Here is a 26573-nt window from a genome sequence, read left to right on the forward strand (position 1 = left end):
TGAAAATAATGAGAGTGCAACTTGGAAATTCAATGCAGGTGCAGAATACTGCAATTGAAAAAATGGGAATGAGATCCACATTTTCCCCTGAACCTATTAATATGTAGTCATGCTTCTGCCTTTTGCTTTGAAAATTATCACAGGATGACCATTCTGTGATTAGCTGCCAAGGTACCTTCCTCAGCTGTCCATAAATGCACCCTATGTTGAAGTGTCAATCTAGAGAAATACTCAGGCATCACTGTCTTTAAAGGCTTTAATTTTTCTTAACATTGGTATATTTAAATGGAAATAAGAAGACAAAATTATTTGTGCAAATTTTAAAAATATCTCAAGTTTCCTTATTGTGTCCACTGAACCCAAGGAAAACCTTCAATCACATATTTTTCACATCAATTGTAAAAGAAAATGAAACTCACTTTCCTGGGAAAAAGTGTAGGCTATCTTAGTAGTAATGGTAGAAAATGAAAATATTCAAGAAGTTAAACAACCAAAGCCTTAGAGGGTAGCTCCAAAGCTCCCTGACAATGGTGTCAGGTTTTTATTTTAAGAAGGAATGTGGAACAAGCTTGAAAGAGGAATGCATGTAAGAGGGAAAAAATTCTCTTTTCACTTTTTCCATCATTTCTCAGTCACATTAGTTATATTAGTGGTTCTCAACAGAGGTGATTTCCCCCAAAGGGACGTTTGACCAAGTCTGGAGACATTTTTGGTTGTTAAAACTGGTGGATGCTACAGTCACCTCGTGGGCAGAGGCCAGGGATACTGATGAACATCCTACAGTTCCCAGGACCTCCCAACCGCGAGGAATTATCTGGCCCCAAAAGCCAATAGCGCCAAGATGAAGAAACCCCGATTTACACGCTTATTACCCTCAATAAGAAAGTTTAAGAACCTCATCAGGAGGATATTTTTCAAAGGTAAAAATTTCCCATAGTTTTTCATTCATTTAACAAATAATTATTGAACACACAAATTCACCAATAACAAGAATGGTAACATTGACTGGAGGTTTCCTCCCTGCCAGGCGTGCGTCCGGGGGCTTTCCACACGTGAACTCAGCCAGTCCCCATCACGAGTTCCTGCAGTAGCTACTGTCGTTCACCTCACTCGTAGAAGAGGCAACTGAGGCCCAGAGCGTTAGCTGACTGGCCCAGGCACAGAGAGGGCAAGCGCAGGGGCTGGAATTTCAAACAAGGGGTCTTGCTTCGAAGCTGCTTCTGCTGGCCATTATTCTGCTCTGACCACGTACAGTTCAGAGAGGGACGCACTAGAGGTCTGCATTCATGAGGATTATTCTAGACTTTGGTGGGGTAGTGCTCACGAGTAGGGAACAGGTAGGGGAAAGTATGTAAAACCCAATGCCAAATTTGTTATCCAAATAACTGAGGGGGAAGAAAGACAATGTGAGCATTGAACCTGCGACCTCCACCAGGCCCAGGAAGAAAGAAGGACAGCGAAACCTGTGCATTTTCCAGTGACTGGAAGGCAGTTGACCTAAAATGAAAGGGTTTGTAATTCAAATGAATTCATCGGGAAAAATGCACTGGTGTGATCGATGCCATAAATTTTTGGTTGAAAAAGTAAAATTACTAAAGATCTACACTCAATTATAACTAGATCCAGAAGTAGTAAAAGCAGATGAAGCTTCTCCCAAACACAAAAGCGTCATAACCGCTGTTGAATCAGGAGGACCCATCTCTCACGGACATAGGATGGGCAGGGCCCAAACTCTGTTGAATCTGACATCTCGATCTTAAAAAATGAAACTGTCACTAAGTCAAAAGCACAATCAATGGGACTAATTTTAATTAGGATCTTTTTATTTCCACAAAGGTTTTCATCTTCGAAGCCTCTGCCTTCACTTACTGAATTTATTTTTCTTAAAGCATCCCCTAAAACATTCCGGTTAAAGCAGGAGGAAAAAAAAAACACACACACACACACACAAAGCAAGGTGTGAATCCTACAACCCCATTCTAATCACAAGGAAAACGACAGCCAGGCTCAGACTGGGGGGCATGTAGAGTGGCCAGGGTTGAGACCGTCAAGTCAGAACAACAGTGAAGACTGAGAAACTGTCACAGACCAGAGGAACCTGAGGACGCGTGACACTAGATGTAGGAGCTGGTTGGGAACCTGGAAGAGAAAGGGGACATGAGTGGAAGATCTGGTGAAGTCTGAATCAAGTCTGGAGTTTAGTGAAGAGTAACAAACCAAGGTCGGCCTCTCAGTAAGATGGTAGCACAGCAGAGACAAGGGAGGGCCATGTGGGCACTCTGCTCTGTCTCTGTCACTGTTCCATACATCCAAAATTATTCCAAAATAAAAGTTTATTAAAAAAAAAAAAGAAAGAAGCAGCTGCAAGTTATCTAAACAGAACCAGCAGCCTAGGCTGAGGCCTGGAAGAACTCTGATGCTGTCCTCGGGAGACTAAGATGGCAGGGAAACGCCACCTCTCCATGAACTCGTAGCTTCAACTAGGACCAAGGACAAGAATACGATAAACGGAGATAAAATTAGATAATGCTGACAACAGCATCTCACACTGATTGAGACATTAGATGCTGCCTCTGTGCTGGACCCTGGGTGTGTTCTTTACACACATTTTCTCATTTAATTCTCAACATGACCCCATGAGGTTGTGCTAACAATGATCACAGATTCTATTTTAGTGAGGAAAAGAACTAGAGATTTCAAGGCTGGCCCCATGGCATAGTGGTTAAGCCCAGCGCACTCTGCTTCAGTGGCCCAGGTTCACAGGTTCCGATCTCAGACACGGACCTACACGATTCATCAGCCATGCTGTGGCAGCGACCCACAAGTAAAGAGGAGGAAGATGCACACAGATGTTAGCTCAGAGCTAATCTTCCTCAGCATTAAAGAAAAAAAAGGACTAGAGATTAGTCACACAGAATTTAGCTTAGTAGGTCATTGAATTTGTATAGCCCTTGAAAGTTTACAAAGTGGTGTCATAGTTCATCCTCAGGGAGGTAGGAAAGCAGTGACTACTCCCATTTCACAGATGGGAATAGACAGGCTCAGAGAAGGAAGTGCCTCCTCCAAGACGATGAGGACATAAAGGGCAAAGGGGGGCCCTGCTGATCCAAAGTTATGGCCCGAGAACTTTCCACTCCATGAGGCATCATAGGAAAAAGACACTGCTGCACACGTCATGTCACTCCAACCACCAGCAAACGGGGATCTAGGATGACTCCTGGGCTGACCCCACCATCCCTGGGCCCACCTTCAATAGGACAGGCTTGCCACCCAGAGCCAAGACCAGGACTCACATTTCTGCAGAAGAATAAATATGAGCAGGAGGAGGCTAAGGGGTGAGGGAAGGGCTCATCAGGGGCAAGGACAGGTGTCCTGCAGGATGACCATAGCCATGACCTCCCACTCCACCCTGCAGGTGTTGCTTTTGTTTTTGTATGTTTCACCTGGGAGGATGATGGCCATACCTCCCAAAGAAACTACTCTTCATTGCATCCACTAGGCTTTGTCTCTATGGGACTGATTCATCTCTTCAACACATATCAGCATTTCCTGGGACCCCGGGGCCGGCACAGGACGGTGGAGACGTACCTGCTAGCATCAGGGCTCGGATGCACTCTGTGCGGCCCTGCATGGCAGCTTTCATCAGGGCCGTGAAGCCCCACGCATTCCTCCTTTCAAGGTCCAGACCAGGGAAATAGTTCAACAAGTAGTTGGTGATGGTGGCGTGCCCTGCAAAAAGAAGTGCACACATGTATCGACCACACTCCGCACCGCTCATTCCAGTGAGGTCTTCCCAGAGAAGGAAATGTCACATAGTCGACCTTGGGGAACAGCCCATCTGGAGGGTGTGGGAGTTTGCCTCTCAGACCTCAAGAAATAATTCTCACAGAGTCCAGGAAACAGGAAGACCCTGGACCCCACCCTGGCCACAGCACTGCTGGTTCTGGTTCACTTGTTCCCTTCCGCCGACCCACGTGGGAGCTGCTGTCCTGTCAAACTCTTAAGCGAGGAGCATGGGGAGCAAGGATGCCAGGGGGTGGTGTGGGGAAACGCTGAGCTAGCCTCATACAGACACTGGCTGGCCGCGGGGGAAGGTCTTGGATGCTGTCAGCTCCCAGCAGGAGACGCCAACGCAAACAGATGCAAAACTGAAAATGAGTCTCAGAGCCCATTCCCAGAGCTCCAGAGCTTCAGGGAGGAGAAAGTCATCCTCGCAGCAACAGGATATGCCAACTCACGCTGCCACCCTCTCCTACCCCTCAGAAGTGCCTGTCTGTCTGTCTTTCTGTCTGTCTCTCTCTCTCACACACACACACAGAGGTGGGGAACACAGGGAGTGTTGCTACCAAGACCTCAGCTTTAAGCCCAGGCAGGTAAGACTATTCATTAAAGAATATAGATTTCTCTCCCTTACCACCATGCACTTCCAAAAAGGACCTGATTGCCTGCTCATTGCCAGAGGGAGTCTCAAAAAGCCCACGTGCTCTTGGATGGGGGTGAATAAGGAGAAGGTCAAGTGAAAAGCAGGATTCCCAGGATTTTCCAGGCTCACCCACAGAAAACCACGAAGCAGCGGGAGAGTTCCTCAAACAGAATGCCTGGGCCACAAAGAGAGGCTCTTGGGTGGCTCAAATGTCCATGCTGCCCTATGCCCACTGGGCATACTTCTTAAATCCTTGTGTGAAATGACACACTGCCCCCGCCCCACTTCAGTCCCCTAGAGCAGGGACCCAACGTCAGCACTATTGACATTTGGGGCCGGATTATTCTTTGTTGTAGGACTGTCCTGTGCATTGTAGGATGGTTAGCAGCATCCCTGGGCTCCACCCACTAGATGCCAGTGGCAACCACACCCCTCCTCCCACCCAGGTTGTGACAACCAAAAGTGTTTCCAGAGATTGCCAAATGTGCCCTGTGGAGGCAAAATTGCCCTGTCGAGAACCACTGTCCTAGACGCTCAGACTTCACTGTTTCAGGACCAGCCAATAGCTTCCTCTCCTCCTCACCTTCACCCGCCCCCCTCTGAGCTGCCATCTCCATCCTGGTCCCTGCTGATGATGGCTAACACACCCTCCAGAGTGGAAGCAGTCTGCACAAGTCCCTCTCCTGGCCTGGGTGGAGGTGCTGGGTGCCCAGTCTCCATCCTTATAGCTGAGGATCCAGCTCTCTGAAATCCCTCATTCATCCCCACACCACACATGTGCTTCTGGAACCCCCACTGTCTGTCAGGGCTGCAGGTATGGGGCCGCGAGGACATCTTGGTGCATTTTCTGTCGTTAACTGGGTCTCCCAACCTCCCCCCCCCCCCCCCCAGAGAGGTCTCTGCACCAGCGAGGAGCCGGTTCCCATGAGGCTCCCCCCCTGGCTGATTTCGGGAAGGGCATGGGGTGAGATCTGAGGTTTGGCAGAGGAGACGAGGCCTCCTCCTGAGAGAGGGCGAGCAACCAGGAGACTTTTGCTTCCTGTGATGTGCCCCGCCCACCTCGCCCTGCAGACCAAGGAGGCTGAGCAAGCTGAGGCCCGCAGCACAGCAGCCTGGAGAATCCCTGCTTCCCTACTTCAGGGAAATCTCCCGGGCCTTGGCTCCCCCAGCCCTGCCAGCGTCATGCAAGCCTAACATTAATTCCTCCCACAGCGACCCGCAGGGGCTCTGTCTTCCCATCACCCCCAACAGAGACACACATCCAGGCTGGGACCCAGTTTCCTTCCTTGAGGGGTACCTGGACCCTGCAGGCTGCGGCCCAAGCAACAGTAAACCCTTCTCATCAACTTCAAAAATCAGAGTGCAGACTCTTCTAGAAGCATTGCTGTTTGCTTAGCACAGACCTCAGCCATCTCCTGAACTCATGGGAAAATTTAACAGGTGAACCAAGCAGCATTTTGAGAGAGAAACGCTGACTAATATGACCGTGTGTGAGATTAACGAGCCGGAAACATGTGTGCCACCCTCCAGCTCTGTGACTCACAGGTTCCAACAAGCAGCTGATGCTTTTTGACTCATTCTCAGCCCTGTGCCCTCCACTGCCGTTTACAGTGCCCGGGGGAGGCGACGCTGCTAGCTGTCAGGAGCCCAAAGCCGCTTAATTGCTCTGAACTGTGGGGGAGAGAGGGTCCTTTGATCTCAGTAGGTTTGTCTTCCAGCTCAACGCTGTGCGGCACCCGTCAGTGAGATTTACCCAGGGTCTCGGCGAAACGAATTGCAATTCGTCTAGAGCCATTTCTTTAAAAACGTGCAAGAGTGTGTCGGTGGCAATGTTCAGCAGGATGGCCTTTGAGCTGCTACATCCTAAACACTTTGAACAGGCGGAGAGAGGAAAAATTGGAAATCCACAAAGTAAACGGCCCATTATACAGATCGGTTCTGCATATTCTGTGGAGCCCAGAAAAACCAACGTGCAGCCAACTCGTTCTGACAGGTGTGCGCTTTCCATGACCCGTGAAATCACTGCGGGCTCCCCACCGACTTTCCCAGGATGACAAATAACACCTCTCACCACGCAGATGACCTTGTTCAATGGAAATCAAGGGTGAACCCAATGCTTCTAAAAATGTATAGCTACTAAACTTTCTTCTTAAAAACTATGACAACTAACCAAAGGGAGCTTTCTTTTTCTTTAGTAAGATGATTAGACAGGTAGGTAGGTAGATAGAAGGAACAGTCTTCCTTGTATAACAGAACATGTACCATATTGACATCTAGTTTGAGCCTAGTCTAACTTAGACCTTATGGAATAGGATTTGGTTCCTGAAGTCCTCAGAGGAAGCCCTTTCAAAGGGTGGGCTCACCATACAGACCCCAACCCCACCCCCCACCCCTAGTGAGCCCTACCCTGCCTAAGAGAAGGGTACCGGTGCCCCAGGGAATAAGTGAATTCTGGATGGATTAGCTTCAGTGTGGACAGAGAGCTTAGTACTTAAGAGAGCTGGCTCTGAGAACATCCACATTGAAGTCCTCGGCCTGCCACTTAAAATCTGGGTGATCCTGGGAAGATGAGTCAACTTTGCTGAGTCTCTGTTTCTGCATCTGGAAAATGAGAGACAATATTAACCTCGCAATTGTGAAAATTACAGGATAATGTGTGCAAAAGTGCCTAGAAGGACAGACAAATCTCCCAACAGAAAAATTCCAAATAATTGATGCAAGTCCTCCACTCTCAAGGAGGTGGAACATGACAACCCGCTCCTTAGCTTGTGGGCTGAGCATGGGACTTCCCTCCAGAGGGTAGACCATAGAGAGCAGGGAGGGAGAGAGTGATTTCACGGTGGAGAAACCTGATAAAGACGACCTCCGCCAGGTGATCAAGGTCAACATCAACAGGGAGAAGTCACATTGAGAGCTGTACTGACAAAGATTCTCTGCTTGACCAAACTCTAGTCGGGTTCCTGAACCTTCTCCTAGGCCTATCTGTGCACTTCCTTGTAAAATCAAATTTTAACAAGAACCCTGCTGAGTCAGTTTAACCAGAAACCCCCTCACCCTTGACATCCGATGCGGGTCCTCATCCTCCACCGTCCCCCAGGAGATGTCTGATCACCTGGCCCGCCTTCAGCCTCAATCTTGTTAGGTCAGATTAGCCAGAACCTTCCTGATCCCTGATGTTTCCTGTTAGTAATTTCCATCCACTGACCCGCACCTTCTCCTGGGCTATAAATCCCCACTTACCCATCCTGTATTCCGAGTTGAGCCCATCTCTCTCCCCTACTGTAAAATCCCATTGCAGTGGTCCCTATAGTTATCATGATGGTCCTAATAAAGTCTGCCTCACCATCTGGAACAAGTGTCACTGAGTATTTTTTTTCTTTGACACTGCCCTTGATAAGATGTGGTGAGAATGGCAATTGCTCCTGTGGTCCTCCTCCCAAAACCCATTACTCCAGTCCCATCATGAGCAAAACATCAGACACAACCAAATTGAGGGACATTCTACAAATGTAGACTGCCCTACTCTGTCAAGGACAGGCTGAGAAACTGTCACAGCCAAGAAGAGCTAAGGGGACACGACAGCTAAATGTAATGTGGGATCCTCGATGGGATCCTGGAACAGAAAAAGGATGTTAGGGATAAACTGAAGCAGTCTGAGTAAAGAAGGGACTTGAGCTAATAATAATAAAGCATCAATATTGGTTCACTCGTTGTATCAAACATATACTAATGCTAGAGCCTAACAACAGAGGTCACTGGGTGCGGGGTATATGGGAATTCTCTGTGCAATCCTTGCAGTTTTCCTGTAAGTCTAAACTATTCTAGAATGAAAAGTTTATTTTATGAAAGTGAGATCTAGCATAAAGCCGCTCGACAGGGTGCAAGGCAGGCACGATGATTCGGCCAGCTGCCGGGTGGGGATCTTCTCCAGGCTGTGCCCCAGGCTTACCCACTGGGGAGCTCACAGAGGCTATGGTGGGCATGCAATGGATAGAAGGTGGTGGCCAGACCCTCTGGAGGACAGGAGCATGGAAAGAAGTGGCTGACTCAGATCGCTCCTGGAGAAGTGAACGGCCAGGCCCTGGTGATGGTTTGGCTGAGCCACGTAACAGAAAGAGAAAAGTCAAAGAAGACTGCTGGCACCACCCAGCCCCAGGTTCTGGCTCCACTTTGGATGGTCAGTGGCGTCTTCGCTGAGTGTATAGGGGTAGAAATCCCCCAATGGTACCCAAGCTTGATCTGATTCTCAGTCCGGCCTCACAACACTTCTGTGTTTCCCAGATGACTACCCTCCAAGCCCTGTGGGAAATTTTAAACTTTCCCAGTCTTAAGTCACCCACTTCACAGCAAAGAGCTCTCCCAGGAGATCACACACCTCCTAGTTCAGAGGGAACAGAAACCACAAGAAGGGAACCCCCTCCACCTCCCCCCTCACCCCACAAACTTCCCCACATCCACAGCAGTCTCTCCTCCCTCCCCCCTCCACGGAAGAGGAAGGGGGATTCTTCCATTTAAAGATGCCAGTCTCTCCTCACTCTCCACCGCTGTAAAGCCATTCTCTGCCCACTTCCATGGAGTATTTGTGCTGAAATTACCTCCTCTTTCTCTTCAACTTCTCCCTCCTCACAAATCCATTCCCATCAGATTGCACTAACAGCCCAAATTCTTCATCTTCCCCTTTGCCACATGACTTCACAGTTCTTCTGTCAAGACGAATATTGGCCAATGGGACCTTTGCAGGCGTAATTCAAGCAGAAGCTTGACATGCACTCACCTGGCTGGACTCCCTCTCACACTTGGGCCTCAGCTATCTCCCTAAGAACACACCCGAGCTAGTTTGATGGTCCCATCTACTTTTCCCCCCCGGCTAGCTTGATGGGCCTCTTCTTGCTGTGTCTTCACAGGGCGGAAGGGGAGGGAGCTCTCTGCGGCCTCTTTTACCAGGTCACTAATCCCATTCCTCATGACCTAATCATCCTGCCAAAGGCGCTCCCCCCTCCCCCGACCAATACCATCACCTTGGGGGTTAGGATTCAACATATGAATTTGGAGGACTCTACAGCAATGACCAACAATAATCCCCGTGGACCTGTCTTTGCACTCCAGCCACCCACCCTCAGTTGTTCGACTCCTTTCAGTCTAACTTCCAGAATCATCTACTCTCACTCTAGCTACTTACACTCCCCCATTCTCCTGAAACTGCCTTCTAACTGCCCCCAGTGACGGTCTTGTAGCAAAATCCAATGGTTTCTTATCAGTTCCCATCCTCCTTGACATCTCCACAGCATTTACCACTTGTCTCTTCCCTATGAAACACTCTCTCTCTACAGATACCCTGATAGCTCACTCTTCTAATTTTCCTCCTGTCTCTCTGGCCACCACTCTCAGTTTTCTTTATGAGCTCCTGTTCTCGCCTTCCTGAAATGCGGCTGTTCCTCAGATCATGACTAAGCCCTCTCATCCCACACACTCTCTCTTGGTGATCTTATCAACTCTCACGGATCCAATTACCACCCTAAAACTCCCACATGGTTTATCTCTAGCTCTTTCTCTCTTCTTGAGTTTCCTACCTAAATATCTGCCTACTGGCTGTTTCATCTTGAGTGTTACACAAACAAATCAAATTCAACGCACTAACCTCAAAACATGTTTCTTCCAAACCTGCTCCTCTCTTCCACGTTCCTTATTCAGTGATGAACACCACCAGTCACCTAGATGCCCAAGCCAGAAACCTGGGCTTTGTCTTCAGCCCTCCTTCAACCTTTCCCCATCCAAGTTTTCACGGAATTCTGCCAGCCCCATCTCTTAACTACCTTCCAAGCCTGTCCTTGTTTCTCCTTGCCCACGTCTACTCACTGATCCAGGCCACCACATCCATACTGTGCTACAGCCCTCTCCTGTCCTTCCTGGTCCCATTTCTGCCCCTCCATCTGTTCTCCACGCTACCAGCAGGATAACTCCAAGAAGAAACTCTTCTGACCAAGACAACTACTGCTTAAAACTCTTAAAGGTTTCTGCTCTTTAGATAAAGTCTCATCTCTTTAATGAGCTAGTTCCATTTTTATCTGGCCCAGCTCCCTGAAGGGAAGCAGAATAAGCCACCCAAAATATGCCACTTTGGCATAGGATTATTTTGAGCTGAAGGCAATTGAAAAAAAGCACATACAAGAAAAGCTCCTTGTCTTCCCCTATTTGCCTAAAAGCAGGGACCTAAATTTTCAAAGGCGTCCCTCCCCACTCTGTTCCAGGTAAGCACCAGAAACAACTCTAGACCCTATCCGCCTGGAGTCGGCACCAGAGGAATCTGCATAACAAACCTTACTAACAAGCCTTTATCTACCAACAGCTTACCTTCCCAGTTTGCCATCCTTAGAAGCCTAAAACTGCTTTCCTTTATCCTATCATCTCCCCGCGTATTTATTGTTCTTTGTTGAAGATGCCATAAGCCAGAGTTCTAAGCCACTGCTTTGAGTTACTCATTTTCCCTGGGTCTCTCCCATGTATGCATGAGGTATACATGTTTATTAGTACCTGTTTTTCTCTCATTAATCTGTCTTTTATTACAGGGGTCTCAGCCAAGCACTCAGAAGGGTAGAGGGAAAGTTATTTTTCCTCCCTTACGTCCCTTCTTCACCCTCAGCTCTTGGACCAATGTCCTTCCACTCTACTTTGCAGTCACACAACTACCCTTTTAATTCACCCATGCACCATGCTTCCTCTGACCTGGAGGCCTTGACACATACTAGTCCCTCTGCCTAGAATACTCTTCCTTCTCTTCTTACCCCGCTACCTGATGAGCCATCCCTTCTAATGAAAGCTCTCCTCTGGTCCTCCAGGCCTAGATTAGGCACCTGAGCCATGATGTCCTATGGTCCACATTTCCATGTGGCTGCGGATTCCCACAGCCACCAGAACCCTCATGACCCTGCTTATAAGTCCAAAACTTCCAATTGACTGTAAGCTCAATAAATATTTCATAAATGAAAAGGCAGAAGGATTCCTACGTCTCCCTTGGAAAAAGTTCACTTATTAAATATCTAATTACCACGTTATCTAAAATTACATGGGCATCACGATTATCAATTATTGATTCCTTCAACCTTTTATTGAGTACCAATCACGTGCTTAGAATCTTGTTTACTCCTTTATTCAAAGACAGAAGACAGACAATAAACCCACGCTGCTCTAAAAACAGAAAAACGTTAACAGAATTTGGGTTGTCTGAAGACTTGACTGGTTTGACGCCAGGTACTCAAAATGTAGTTTTCCAGACCAGGCCAGTAGAGGGAACCGTTTACTTTAGTATTATCACGTCCCCCCAGAGCTGGAGGAGAGAACAGACTCTCCCCTGCAGACCAGGGAGCAGAGGGAGGGCAGCGCCGACAGGCCCTCCTCTCTGTCTGTGGGGCAGCGAGGCCTCTGACTGAGGAGCTGGGCAAGCTGTTGGGCTTTTGAGCAGAGGGTGGCATTGCTGTGGCCAGTCAGAAAGGTTCCAGGAACTGGAGTTTACAGGAAAAGTAAGTAAGGAAACCTCAGACTTGCCAAGTTCTAACTTCTTACTTGGAATAGCTAGAAACAGAGAAAAAGGAAAACACTTCAGAAAACCATAAAATCATAACAAAGACTAAAATTATGATTGTGTATAGTGATAACAAGATAAATAACAAGAAGACGTGTTTATTGCTGGCTTCTAGCCAAGTCATGCATTGTCCTCTGGAGCAGGACCCTCTGCAAATCCATTTCACTCGTCAGGACTCACACGGGCAGCCTGAGCCCCCCGGCCACCCCTGGGGGCCTCTCTGGCACTCTGTCACCACAGAGAGGGACATGTATCATGCCAGGCTGGTTCAGTGGGGTTCCTTCAGAATTTTTAAAACAAGCTCAAGGAAGAATAAGTTTCAAGGATGCAGCAGAGGTTACTCAAACCCAATCAACGTTCTAGCATCACCAGTTCAAAAGGAACCCTGCTATTTCCTCATTTCACCATACTCCTGCCCTTCTGTTAAAGAGGAACAAAGAAACAGAGAAAGTAAATGCAAAACTCCATCCCCGGGACTTGTTTGTTATTCATTTCTTTGGTTATCTTATTTTATACTTTATTTTTATTAGGGAAGGTATGGGAGAAAATTGAAATTACTGGCTCACTGAGATTTAGGGATTATTTGAGGATTTCTTTTCACGCATTCTCTCCATTGTAAAGGCCTAAGAGAGAATGGGTCGTATTCTTAGTATCTAAGTATCCGAGGAGGTGAGAACCAACAGCAGATGAAGGCATTTGCATCCTAATTTATACTCACAAATGCTGAGTCCTGTAGAAAGCCTGACTCCCAACTCTCAGACATCCAGCACAGTGCAACAGCAAATAATATAAGCACAGGGTTGCTGTAAAGTTTTCCTTAACCGCAGAAATTCTCCCCGGGCCATTGTTGACCGGACCAAGTCAATTGGGGTCATTCCACTGCCCTTGCCAGTGCGCCTGTTTGGGCATGGGGTGTGTAACGCAACCCTGGCAGTGAGACATCAACAAGAAGCTGGAGGCTTCTGGAGATGTTTTTCTGTCTTAGAGAACAGGCAGAGACAGCGATTTGCTCCTCCTTCCCCAAGCCTCCAGTGCTGCAAAGTGAAGACATGGCGCTTGGAGTGGCCAGGGCCCTCTTGGGATCATGAGGGACAGGTCAAGAGCATTTCTGAGAACCTGGCATCCTGTCCAGGTCCTGACATCACAGAGCCACTCGATGAAGCAACCCTCCAACTGTCGCTGCCAGAAGTGTCGTGTTGTAAGAGAAGGCAGTTTCCTTGTGGTTAAACCCCTGTTTCGTTGGGTACTCAGTGAACTGCATCCAAAAACATCGTAACAGATACTAGGCTCCAAAAAGAACCAAGGAAATGCAATTGCAAATTGTAAGAAAAGTCTGTTTGGGGTTGGCAAACACTGAAAAGTGATCTTATCCGGGGTTGGCGAGAAGACCCTTGGGAACTTGGTGGAAAGTGTCACAAATTGGTAAGGCTTTTTCTAAAGGCCACTTGGCAGCAGCCACATAAATGTGCACATTTAACATGCACATGCCCTTTGACGAAGTAACTGAGTTCTAAGAATCTATCCCGCCTTTCTTCTCTTTCCTTCTCTGCCTGGAGGCTGACCTCCACCAACAGCCCCGGGCCCTGGTGCTGAGCCCTGAAGTCTCTGGGTGGCTTAGCATGGGCCAGGGTGGAAGGAGAGATCGGCGCACTCACCCCTGCCCTCCAACACCCCACCCCAGGGGCTGCCGGCTCAGGGGTCTCAGGTTGCAGCTCCTGAGGGGCAGCCTCTGCCTGGCTCACTCTCTCCAGGGTCCTGCTCCTTAGCTATGTCCTGGCCTCCAGGGACATTCCCCTCATCTCCTCCTCAGTCTAGCCCTCTGCACACACCTGCTGTTTCCGGCCAGGTCTACACAGCCTCCTCAGAAACGCACCCCTGACACAAACGACTTCATGACAGCGTGGGTGGTCAGGGGCCGATTCACAGCCCTGAGTGCAGCAGACTTGAACCGGGGAGGTGGGATTATGTGCTCACCGTGGGATGCCCAGCACTTAGGGCAGCCCTTGGACTCGAAGAAACTGCTGAATAAATATTTGTTTTAGAAGAGGATCTTGTATAGAATGGGTGAGCCACAGTTTATTGAACTGCCTCACAGTTATTGGACCCGGGGCACACGGCCACGTAGACACAGTCACACTCAGGAACGTGTGGCTGTAAGGACGAGGTCAGTCTCATGTGCCTCGGTCAAGACAGAAAGCTCTCCTATGGGCCTGGCCCCATGCCCGAGTGGTTAAAGTTCCACACGCCCCACTTTGGCAGCCCAGGTTGGCGGGTTCAGATCCTGGGAACGGACCTACTCTACTCACCAGCCACACTGTGGCGGCGACCCACATACAAAATAGAGGAGGATTGGCACAGATGTTAGCTCACGGTAGATCTTCCTCAAGAAAAAAAAAAAAAAAAGGAATGATTCCCTAGATCACACTCTCTGCGGAATTAACCTATTCATATAAATAAAAAGTGCGTGCACACACACATGTTTAAAAAGGAGAGAGAATGAGGTCTGAGAGGGTAACTAGCCAGAACTTGGTCAGTTTGGGAGAGGGAACATTAGGGACAATGAGAAGGGCCCTTTTTTGTTTTTTAATAATACTTCTGTAGTGACCTTTTATTGTAAGCACATATGACTAGACATCTTTCAGAATTAAGAAATCATCAGATAAAAGAACTGGTTATGGAATTGGACTGAAATGGGGCACCACCTGATCCTATCAGGTAAAAGCCAACAGCCGCTCTTTGCTAAAACAGCATGTGAATGGCATGAGCAGATCCTCGCTTCTGTTCCTTTATCTTCACTTTAATGATGACTCTGTGTCCCTCCGGCAACAGCTCATCTGGGTCGATGACTCCCCCGGCCTTTAGTGCCCACTGAGAGGCGCCCCCAGCCGCCATTCAGAAGGAGAAGCTCTAAGCCCCAATTCTCAAAGTGAGGTCCCGGGACCAGCAGCATAACCGTTGAAATGCACATTCTCAGGCCCCACCCTGGAGCCACTCAATCTGAAATTCTGGGGGCCGGGTCCAGCAATCCATGTTTTAACCAGATCTGACCCGGCTCAAGGCTGAGAACCAGGCCATCCTCTAAGGTCACAGTGCTCACATGAGAAGGGGCAGACCCTGAGGTCCAGTCTCTTCCACCTTCAGAAACAAATTGGGGAAAATTTGCTTCCTCACTTAATCAGATTTTTTTAAAGTGGCGCAAGAACCATACTCCTCCTCCCCTCTCCCTCTCCTAAACATTCATTTTTTTTTTAAAGATTGGTCCTGAGCTAACATCTGTTGCCAATCTTTTTTTCTTCTTCCTCTTCTTCTCTCCAAAGCCCCCCAGTATATAGTTGTAGATTCTAGTTGTAGGTCCTTCTGGCTGTGCTATGTGTGACACTGCCTCAGCATGGCCTGATGCATGGTGCTAGGTCCGTGCCCAGGATCCGAACTGGCGAAACCCTGGGCCACCCAAGCAGGATGCACGAATTTAACTACTCGGCCATGGGGCCAGCCCCTCTCCTCAAAAATTCTCCTAAAGCCTTGCTGGGCAGAGCCAGGTGCTCCCCGTAGGCGTGGGGTGGGTGTCCCAGGGGTCAGGGCCCAAGTGGAGGGAGCAGGAGCCAGGCAAGGAAGAGGACGGGCCCAGAGACAGGGGGCACTGCACACAGAGGTAGAGCAAATCAGTAACAGGCTAAGGATCATGGAAGCCAGGAAAAGAGAAAACTCAAAAACCAGACAGGAAAATACACTATAACGGTTTTTAAAAAAGAAGAAGAAGGAGGTGGAAGAGAAGCCATCTGCGCATCAAACTGTTAACAATGTTACCTCCAGAAAGTAAAGTTGAAGCAGGCTGGGAGTGAGGAGCTAAGGGATTTTCCCCCTTAACTTTAACTGCTCTATATGTTGAACCACTTGTGTGTTCTTCTTCCAAACACTGTGTATTATGTTTTACAGTCAACTTACAAGAGCATCAGCAGGGCCAAGTAGAGAAAGCACCCAGGACAGCCACCATGCTTGCCACCTCCTCCTGCACCACCCAGTCTGGGTCACAGCCTGGCAACTCCCCACAACCCCCTTACCACTGGTACCCACACAATTAAATACATCCCAGCCATCCCGGGCCTGCCAACTGCCGTACAATCTGACTCTAGCTGGAGGAGAGGCTCCACCGGGGACCACTAGCTCTCTTGAGGTCAGAGCCGGGGGCTGTGAACACAGGAATCTTGTCCCCTTTCCCAGCTTCCCACCTGTGACCAAAGGAATAGCGAGAAGCCAGTAGCAGTGCTAGAAACCACAGGAGGTGGCCAGCCACTTGCCAGAAACGTGAAGAATTTCTGTTGGAGACAGTGGACACAGGTGCAAGTTGCAGGGGAGGACCAGGCATTGCACCTGTTTAAACAGATCACGGAAACTCCAGCGATGCCCCAAAATGAGAAGGGCGGGCCGGGGAGAAAGGTGGGCTGCAGGAATGCGCTGAGACCCACCATGGCATTTCCAATGCCCCAGGCACATGAGGCCAGGCAGGAAGCCGGTGGTGCCCTCACTCCCGGCTCGTGCTTGGTAGCAGTGACACCAGGCAAGGCGGGGCACTCACCCTCGGCTAACACAGACTGCTGCCCCACCACACGCAGTGGGAAATGAAACCGCGCAGTACGGAGATGAAGTAGCTGCTGTAACTGCACGTGGCCCTGAATTTCTCCCTCTGCACCCCAAGCCACACACCCTGAGTCTGGAGGCACAGACAGCCCTTTCCTACATGCTTTGGTGGGTCCCTCTCTAACCCTGAGAGGAACTATGTCATCTTTGACTTAAAATGCAACAGTTCAGGGTAAGCACAGCCCCTGCAGAAAGGTGAGTGTATTGAATGAATTTTGTATCCCTCCAAATTTATGTTGAAGCCCCAACCCCCAATATGACTGTATATGAAGGTGAATAGGTTTTATGGAGGTAAACAGAGTTAAACAAGGTGACTTATGGAGGTAAATAGGGTTAAACAAGGTCATAAGAGTGGCATCCTGACCCCACACAAGCCAGGGAGAGGGTTCTCACCAGGGACCAAAGCATCTGGCACCTTGATCCTGGACTTCCAGCCCCCAGACTGTGAGGAATAAGCCTGTGTTGTTTAAGGCCCCGTCTATGGTATTAGCAGCCTGAGTGGACTAAGACACTAGGCATGCTTGTGAAGAAAACAGCATATGCAATCCAATGAGTGGTATAAAAACAAATTATGAAGGAAGATGAACCATGTGCCCAGATCCTAGAGTAAAAGGACAGAAAAGAAAAACAGGAAAGTTGTGAAATGAGAAGCAGGTGACCTCATCTAGACCTAAGAAGGACTCCAGGAAGAGTGAAACAAGGCAGACATGGCGTGCGAAGAGAGAACAGGAAAACATGTCCTCAAGTAAAAAGCCCCCTAACACAAGTCAAACGAACACAGAGAGAAGGATCTGAGATAGACCATGGGGAGGGGTTTGGGGTTTTGTTTGTTTGTTTGTTTGTTTTCAATGTCAAGGATGAGGCAGGAGATATTTCCAAGACTAAGAAATATCAGGGTATCAACAAAGATGCAAAAAGCAACTGGACTCAGACTATTCCCCTGCAGCATTAAATTTTTTAAAAAAAGGCAAAAGATAAGTTGTTATTCCTAGATGAATATAAAATAAAAACATTTTCAAGTAGGCAAGAATTCAAGTCCCTCACTGCCATTACACCACAGCTCACATCCCTAACACACAAAGAGCTCCTTCACAACCACAGCAATCTCCTCTGACTGCACATCCTCCTACTGTGCGTGCTCTGGTCCAGTCCATGGCCCGCTCTCCAGAACTCCTGAGAGCCGCCATCTCTACTCAGGAGGGACTGGAGCTCAGAGCTCCATGCTCTCCACCTGCCCTCGAGACCTCTTGGGTGTCTCAGCATTTCAAAGGCCTGAACGCCCAATGGAACCGATGTTTCTCCATCCATCCTTCTACACACACCCTTTGGCAGTTAGTGTCATCCCCATCCAGAAGGCTGAACGCCATCCCAGCCCCTACCTCTCCTCACCGCCCACATCACCACCGAGACCTGAGCTTTCTGCCTCGCAGCTCTTGGTCCTCCTCTGCTCTCTGAAGCCGCCTCAGCGTCCACTGGGATCATCCAGCCCCGTGACCACACACCCAGCCTCAAGTCACCCGAATGCATCCCCTCGCATTGCTTCCAGACCCTTAATGATCTGGTCTCTGGCTCCTCATGGGGCCACTTCTCACCTCTCTGAGATACCCGCCATCCTACAGCCACACCAACCTACGCCGCTCCTAAGACAAGTCGGGCTCCCTCTTGGCCGCCTGGTTTTGCAAGGCACCGGCTGCAACGGCCTGCCTCTGACTTCTCTGCCACTCACTCAAGCGCCCTTCTTCCACGACCCCTGTCCTAAGCCATCAGGCAAGATGGGGTGGTCTCACTCCACGCACCCTCCATCAGACAGCTATTTAGCTGGAGAATTACTCCAGGGTAGAACTGCCCTTCAGTTCAGCATCCTTGGTCCCTGACCCGGTTCCCGGCCAGTGGGAGGTAACGAGGGATGAGTCCACCATCACTGAACACCTTTTACCATATCCTTTTACACTTGTGCTGCTCAGGAAGCTGGGCCCCTGGGCTTTCAATGCCTAGAGTGCCTCCTTGGAGGCAAAGCTTCACACCCTGAAACCTGACAAGAGGAACATGTGTCAGCACAGCCTTTGACCCCCTTCCCAAGCTGGGGGAGTTCTCCACCTTACGTGTCTTAACAGAAAAGCAGCGTGCACTGACTACTTCCCGTTACGGGGGATGAAATTGCCTCACGCTAGCTTTTCTCGTCACGCCGGGCTGCCCGGATCAGAGTCATTCATGCTGGCTTATGAACCAAGAAGGGCCAGGGAGGTCTCTGTGGCGGCAGTGGCAGAAGTTCCCTTTCCAGAATCAACACACACTATGGTTTGGGGCATTTTCTCCAGCTTCCTGGCCCTGAGTCCAATTCTCAACAACTCAACAACAACACCATGTGCCCTACATTCCGTTAATAAACAACCGTCTTTTCTTCGTAACTCAGCCGGAAGCAGTTTCTTTGCTTGAGTCATAATACATGTAATCCTGGAAGCCAAGAATTTCGAAAGTGGTCAGCTAGGAACTCAGTTAATAGCATGGTTACAAATGAAGTATGGTTCTGAAGGGACAAGCATACCTCTCCTGTTTGTCTCAAAAAAGGTCTGAAAACAATTCTAGAAGAGGAGCACCACAATGCCCTTGGCAAGGGTGGCATAAGTCCCACCTCCTGAGGCAATCGTCCTGGGCTGAAGGACACCTCCCATACACATCTACAAGGACCGCTGACAGTCCCGCCTTATTATGGATACACTCTCAGCAAGTAGCTCCTGCCTTGGCTTTCCATCTACAGGCAAAGTGCAAGGTGACCTTGCAAATACATCCACTTTTCTACATCAACTATCACTAACATATCACTAACACAGGATCCTGTCTTGTCCGCCACCGGGTTCACCAGCATCCTTCTGTCGACCAAGCGCTGGATGGGGCGCCATGCTCTAGGGGAAGTGATGACGGGGTTGGGTTCCCGTGCAGCTTCCTATTCAAAGACTTCGGGCAGTTTCAGAGCTAGATCTGCCCCATACTGAGTTCAGCACAAAGAAGTAAACTCTGCACTGTGCCAGCTGCACAAAGAGAACGTGCACGCCCTGATCAGCTCTTTTCTTGTGCCTCCTAGCAGTAGAACAAGATTCTGATGATGTACGTCCTGACTACCTCCATCTCACGAGCTGAGTCCATGCATGGGGGCCCCCGCTGCCCGGCCGAGTCCATGCGCAGGGACCCCCACTGCCTGGCGCTGCTGTGGGGCCTCGGCTCCGGGAGGGAAGGAGAAGCGGGTCTTACCTGCCTGCGCAGCCGTGATTAGGGCCGTGTTCCCCTCGCTGTCCTGCCAGTTGACGTCAACGTGGGGGCACTCTGCTAAGACCACCACGGTATCCACAAAGCCGTGGTAGCAGGCGACAATAAGGCCGGTCTAGAAATGAAGAGGGAAGTGGGTCAGAGGGGCAGACCCCGAGCATCACCACTGCAGACCCCCGTGCACCCTCTGCCCTCCCGGGGGGCTGGACCAGCATCAGTGAGGACGTGGAGGACCCCAGTTCCAAGCTCTGGGCGGCAGTTTTGAGCAAGTCAGCGAGCGCCCATTCTCGAATGTTTATTGAGCCCTGACTGCGAGTAGGACTGGGCTTCGGTAACTCCGAGATCCCTGCCCTCCTGGGGCTTGCCTTCTAAGGCGGGAAAAGCATGAACTATATTCCTTATGCACAAGGAAGCGATCGACTGTGTCAGAAAGCAGACGAGGGACCGCAGGTGGGTGCAGGGGGCGTGGCTAAGTCTCCCCTAGGGTGCTGGGGTGGGCTCACGGGGAAGGAGACAGAAATGTGAAGCAGAACAAGTACACGTGTGGGTTGAACACGTGTTTCTCAGTTCAGTTTAATACTCCCTTGGGCCTCAGAAATTGTATTTGTTTCCCGTGGCTGCCACAACCAAGTAACACAAACTGCAAACAACAGCCACGCAGGTCCAGCGGGAGGGGCCTCATCCCGGGTTCCAAGGTTCAATCCAATCACCTCTCTCGCACCTTGGGCACAGTGATTGGTTCAGGGAGAGCATGTGACTGAACTGGGCCAATGAGAGACAAGGAGCGCATGCAGGCGCTGAGAGCCACCTCTGCTCCAGGTGGTGGGGACAGAGGAGGGCAGGACGTAGCTCCCGTGACCATCGTGCCCTCAGGAGAGAAGAGGGTGATGCTGCCCAGGAGTCCACCTGAAGCCTGAGGATGAAGCTCACACTATGAAGACGGAGTGGAGAGACATAGAAAGTAGTCCTGGGGACACTGTGTGAGCAGCTGGATCAAGCCCCACCTGACATGAATGGTTCTGCATTTTTCAATGATGAGAGCCAATAACCCTTTCCCACGCCCATTGTTTTTTAGTTGTTGCTGTTGTTTTGAGGGGGGACGTGGCTTAAGCTAATTTAAATTGGGTTTTGTGCCACTTGCAATGCGAAGACTCCTAACTTATTCATAAGCCATAATAACTGGACATCACTAAAAATCCCCTTGGGTGTTAGATGTACACTTGGGTCTGTACTGGGCACTGGCAGGTTTTCCATCTGCTGCCCCGGGGTATGGGCTCTGTCCCTTTGGAAATCTACAACACGCCCCCAAGAGTCACAAATACAGATGCATCTGAGGAATAACAGAACCTCAGCTGACTTTTATCAGTTCAATCAAGCTGGTGGTACAAGAGGGGAGCGGGGACCCCATTCTGTCACTTGACATTACACAGGCAAAACACCCAGGCGTGACCTCCCCCAACACACAAACACACACACATTTTTCTTTAAACCAAAATAGATTGTTTGCTATATATTTCACTGAGAAATGTATCAGCAACATCTTTTCACATCCATAAAAATACTTCTGTGTTAACATTTCCAGCGGATGTGGGGTATGGCAGAATCCTAGTTATTTAAGGAATCGCTGCTTCTTGGACACTGAGATTGTTTTCTGTTTTTATCTATTATGAGTAAAACCTGAACTGAAAACCCCTAAAGCTAAGGCTTGGTGCATACCAATCCTTATTTTCTCAGGAGGCGTTCTTAGAAGCAGTATTTCTGGATTAAAGGGAAGAATTGTTTGGAAAGTTCCTGGCACACACTGCAAACCTGCCGGGCAGAAACGTCACCAGAGCGCCTGCCTTTGCGGATCCTGCCATCCAAACTTTACTTAAGGACCCGGGTGGAAAGGAAGAATTTCCTTATTTCTCTATTTCATTGGTGGATAATAGCGGGACGCTCTCCAGGGCTCCTGAAGTACCTGGCTCTTGATTCAGCTCGCTCTTGGGCTGTCACCCTCACCTCCACTCCTTCCTACCCCAGCCACCAAGGCGGCTGCTCTGGAACCACGGCCCCTTCCGCTCCCTCATGCTCCTCCAAACACCCAGGGTAAGACTTCCTGATGGGCAGCTGGCCTCGGCTGATAGTAGCCTTAGAAATCTGAACATAACTTTAGCTCAGAAATGAAGCTTATCAAAAAAAAAAAAAAATAGGTAACTAAAATTGAGGGCTCAGGGTACAGTGGTATCAGACACAGAAGTGGTAACTCCGGTCTTCCCACACAGAGACTTGCCTTCTGATTGAAGACAATCGCCTTTATCCCCTACCATCTGGAGGTCTGTTTCAAAAGTCTGTCATTTCCACGTGTCAAAGTAGTGTTTAAGTGTAGGAGACACTCTGTTTTAGCTCGAACAGCCCCCGACAGGAGGGTGAGAGGAGAAGGACAATCTTTGGCAACCTCTGATCATAATCTCCCAAGACAACGGGAACAAAAGACTTGTCACAAAGGCAAACCCTGTCCACTTGTGGAATCGACAGAAGAATACTTGCTGATGGCTCCCTGAAGCCACAGGTAGCTTCTTTCTTAAATTATAAGCAAAGCATTTATAGAATAAACTTCTATTACCTAAGAAAAAACTAAGTCACAGCTACCTACAAGTGGAAGCCCCCATCTGGGAGTCAGCGAGGAATTCTAGGCCGTGAAAACACAGCACTAAGGTTCAAAGTCTACACATAGCAGAAAAGGTGGCGCAATGAAGAAAATAAGTTGAGGTGTTTCTGCTTAAAAATTGTAAGGGTCAGAGCTGGCCTAGCGGCATAGTGGTTAAGTTCACGTGCTCCACTTTGGCGGCCTGGGGTTCAAGAGTTCGGACCCCAGGTGACCTAGCACATCAAGCCACACTGTGGCGGCATCCCACATAAAATAGAGGAAGATTGGCACAGACGTTAGCTCAGTGACAATCTTCCTCAAGAAAAAAAAGAAAGATTGGCAACAGATGTTAGCTCACGTCCAATCTTCCTCACACACACACACACACAAAAAAAAAATTCTAAAGTTTTGTACATCGGAAAACAAAAATGAACCAAAACTCCATTCCTTGGAAGAAGAAAGGTTGATGTAAAGGATTTTAATAACATCATCTATTATATTAACAGATTAAGGGTGTGGGGGGAGCAAGTTGATCATCGTCTAAGTGGAAGAAAGCTCTCAACACACACAACCAACCAGAAAATGCACAGAAAACATCTAGAAGGATTACACCAAAATAATAAGAGTAGTATCCTCTGTAGAAAAAATGGGAATAGGGGATGTGTGGTGGTTAATTTTATGTGACATGGTTTTATGGGTACTCAGATATTTGCTGGAACATTATTCCAGATGTTTCTGTGAGGGTACTTTGGTGAGATTAACATTAAATCAGGGGATGTTGAGTAAAGCAGATAACCCTCCATGCTGTGGGTGGGCCTCATCCAATCAGTTGAAGGCCTGAAGAGAAAAAGACTGAACTCCCTGGAGCAGGAAGGAATTCTGCCACCAGACAGCCTTTGGGCTTGAACTACAACTCTTCCCTGGGTCTCTAGCCTGCCAGCCACCCTGCAGGTTTTGGACTTGCCAAGCCTCCGCAATTAGTGAACCAATTCCTTAAAATAAATCTGTGTGTGTGCATGTATCAATAGCTGTCTATAAATATATATAGTTAGACACATACAAGATGAAAACGAAAAATGCAAAACAAGCAAACGTGATGTTGACATTAATATTCTCATTAGAAAATACAGTTTTGGAACAACCATTGTAAACAACTAAAAAAAAGTACCATCTGTGAAGAGGGAGGCGGGGCCATCAGCAGGAAAAAACGGGCGCTGGCACACAGCCGAGGAAAGAGCCTGCGACACCAAGAAGCACATACAACCCCACAGCCATATGGCCCAATAATAGATCGAGTCATTATCCTGATCATCCAGAAAACAAAGGGATATTACCCCCGTTGGAGTGTGAGACAAAATTGCATCATTAGTAGCATAATTTTTTAAAGTTCACAATCTGAGAGAGTAAACCTCAGTTACTTGAAAATCCATTTCTATAAAACCCCCTTCTCCATCATAATTGCATCAAGAGGGAGGGGGAAATGTTTGCGTGGCTTCCTGAAAGAATTCAGGCATGCTGGTCCTCTAAAGACACATTTCTAAAAGGCGGCCGTGAGTTACCACTAACTAGCACGGGCGTAATTTGTTGGGTAAAGTGTGTTAGGCATATGAGCCTCAATAATCTCATTTATGATTCAGCATCGTGAACCAGAAAGTAAATCCCAGGACGGGAATTTGATCCACGTTGGTTACTGCCGACTGCTCAGCACCGAGAACAATGCCAAGCTGGTAACTGCTTGTTCAATAAATGAATGAGGACTAGGATTTTTAGGATCAGTTTCTTTCTAGATGGTAAAGGGACAGCAGGCAGTGTCCACCCTCAGCCTACCGCCTCCCCGAGCCTGGCACAGACGCTTGCAGACGTCGCCCCTGCCCCTTGGGAGGGCCAAAAGATCCAGCACTACAGTGACAGTCACATTGCTTAATCTTGCAGACTTTAGTAATTCTCACCCAAACTATCACTGTGTAAATGTTGCTTTTGTGTGATGTATCTCAGAAAACCTTTGCAGATTTGTGTGATGGCCGTTTTACTCTCTGAGAAATGTTTCCCGGGCCCTGGAGACGTGTTTACAACTGGGATGGCTGATGAGGTCAGGGGACGCATGGGAGGCGATCAGCCAAGGCCTTAATCTCAGGAGAAGGATGGTGTGTGAGCCTGGGAGGCTCAGACAAACGTGATCGACCAGATACCAAGCTGGCCTTCTAGAATCAAAACGGCAGCCAGGTTTTCCTTTGTTGACTTTTAAGATGATGCAAATTAAAATTAGGGGCCTAAGAAAAGAATATTTCACTGAGGGGGTGGAGGAATCCAAGATAAAAATAAATTATGCCATTTGGTCACAGCAAATACAGTGGCACAAGAGGGACGACGCCGCTCCTGGGTCAGCCTCCCTCGGCGAGGCAGGCACACAGACCCCATGAGCCAGGACTGACTTGGACTTTCCGTGCTGAAGTCTTTTGAAATCACCTCCTTACCATCTGATTAAGCTATTCCCAATGAGATTCCAAAGGAAGGGGTACTGTATAAAAATCTTAGTAATTCGGGGCTGGCCCCGTGGCCGAGTGGTTGGGTTCGCGCGCTCCGCTGCGGGCAGCCCAGTGTTTCGTTGGTTTGAATCCTGGGCACGGACATGGCACTGCTCATCAGACCACACTGAGGCGGCGTCCCACATGCCACAACCAGGAGGACCCACAACGAAGAACATACAACTACGTACCAGGGGGCTTTGGGGAGAAAAAGGAAAAAAATAAAATCTTTAAAAAAAAAAAAAAAACTTAGTAATTCTAATTTCCCGTAACCTGAGTTCATTATTTTGACATACAGAAAAACGGTGAGTAATGAAGCTACAAGCCCAGCTCCTCAGGAGTCCTTCCCCTGGGCCAAACTCACAATGAGCACGCACACCTGTAAGGTAGGGATTCCTCAACACGTGGCCTTGTAGAGAAGGCCACGCGTGCCCATCAACCATCAATGCTCATCTTAAATTCTTCTTTTTCTCTTTGTTTCTTTTTTTTTGGTGAGGAAGATTAGCCCTGAGTGAACATCTGTTGCCAATCTTCTCTTTTTGCTGAGGAAGATTGACCCTGAGCTACATCTGTGCCAGTCTTCCTCTATTTTGTACGTGGAACACCACTGCAGCATGGCTTGATGAGCAGTGTGTAGGTCCACACCCAGGATCCGAACCTGATAACTGGGCTGTGGAAACCAAGTGTGCAAACTTAACCACTACGCCACCAGGCAAGCCCCTTAAATTCTTCATTAAACTAAGAAATGGGTGTCGTTCAAGCCAAACCTTTCCCCATTAAGTCTTAGGGTTGTTGAATGAATTCAATCCCAAAACCCAGCCACAAACTTCCTCTCTGAAGTGTCTCCCCAGGAATTCACATTTGCATGCAATTTCTATGCTATAACATCCATTTTCCTTTAAATTCATACATGTATAAGACTCCCTGGGTGTTACTTTCTGTGACGTGTTGCTGGAAGTGTGGGGGGTAATGGGCGTGTCCAGGTCTGTTGCAGAGGGGGGTTGGGGGCTAGGGGTGACCACCTGGCCAGCAGGCAGGTCCCAGGGGTCATCCCACTTCATGGTGTGGCCCTGACCTCTCTCAGAAGCCACTCGCAGTAAGGAGCCCCACGGAGCATTCCACATGGAGCTCGTGCAACAAACGCTTACCCAAGGTCTCCTTGTGCTGGACCCAGCGTGCCGCGGGGGGACGCAGACGAAGCCAGCAGAAGCCAGCACAGCGCCTGACAACCTGCTCGTGCTCAGGCGGCCATCCCCCAGCCGCCTTCAGTGTGTGTGCATGAGTGTTTATTGCAAAGAAATTCTGAATATTGGAAAAGTAAAATGGAAATTTAAGTAATATAACAGAGACCCTTGTCTCCTCGGCTACATGAACAAAGGCTAATGTTTTGTCATCATTGCTTCAGACTTCTGTAAGAAGTCAACGTTCCAGAAGGAGCTGATGTTCTTTTTGCACCCTTCCTCCCCAGAGGCAAACAGTTAGGTGCTGCTGTGGATCCGCCCTGACCTTGCTTTT

The 26573-nt window shown here is 48.7% G+C and overlaps 1 protein-coding gene across 1 annotated transcript in view; it reads right to left on the reverse strand.

The window, feature by feature from the left end:
• The window catches only part of ANKRD33B (ankyrin repeat domain 33B), a 72074-nt gene that overhangs the window by 10568 nt on the left and 34933 nt on the right, over nt 1-26573 (reverse strand). Inside the window, exons 2-3 of the mRNA XM_046671661.1 lie at nt 19890-20019; nt 3589-3729 (exon numbers count right to left, since the gene is read on the reverse strand). Of these exons, the coding sequence (XP_046527617.1) occupies nt 3589-3729; nt 19890-20019 (271 nt within the window). The remainder of the gene's footprint in view (nt 1-3588; nt 3730-19889; nt 20020-26573) is intronic.

Source organism: Equus quagga, chromosome 9 (genome assembly GCF_021613505.1).
Source record: "Equus quagga isolate Etosha38 chromosome 9, UCLA_HA_Equagga_1.0, whole genome shotgun sequence".
Taxonomy (NCBI): domain Eukaryota; kingdom Metazoa; phylum Chordata; class Mammalia; order Perissodactyla; family Equidae; genus Equus; species Equus quagga.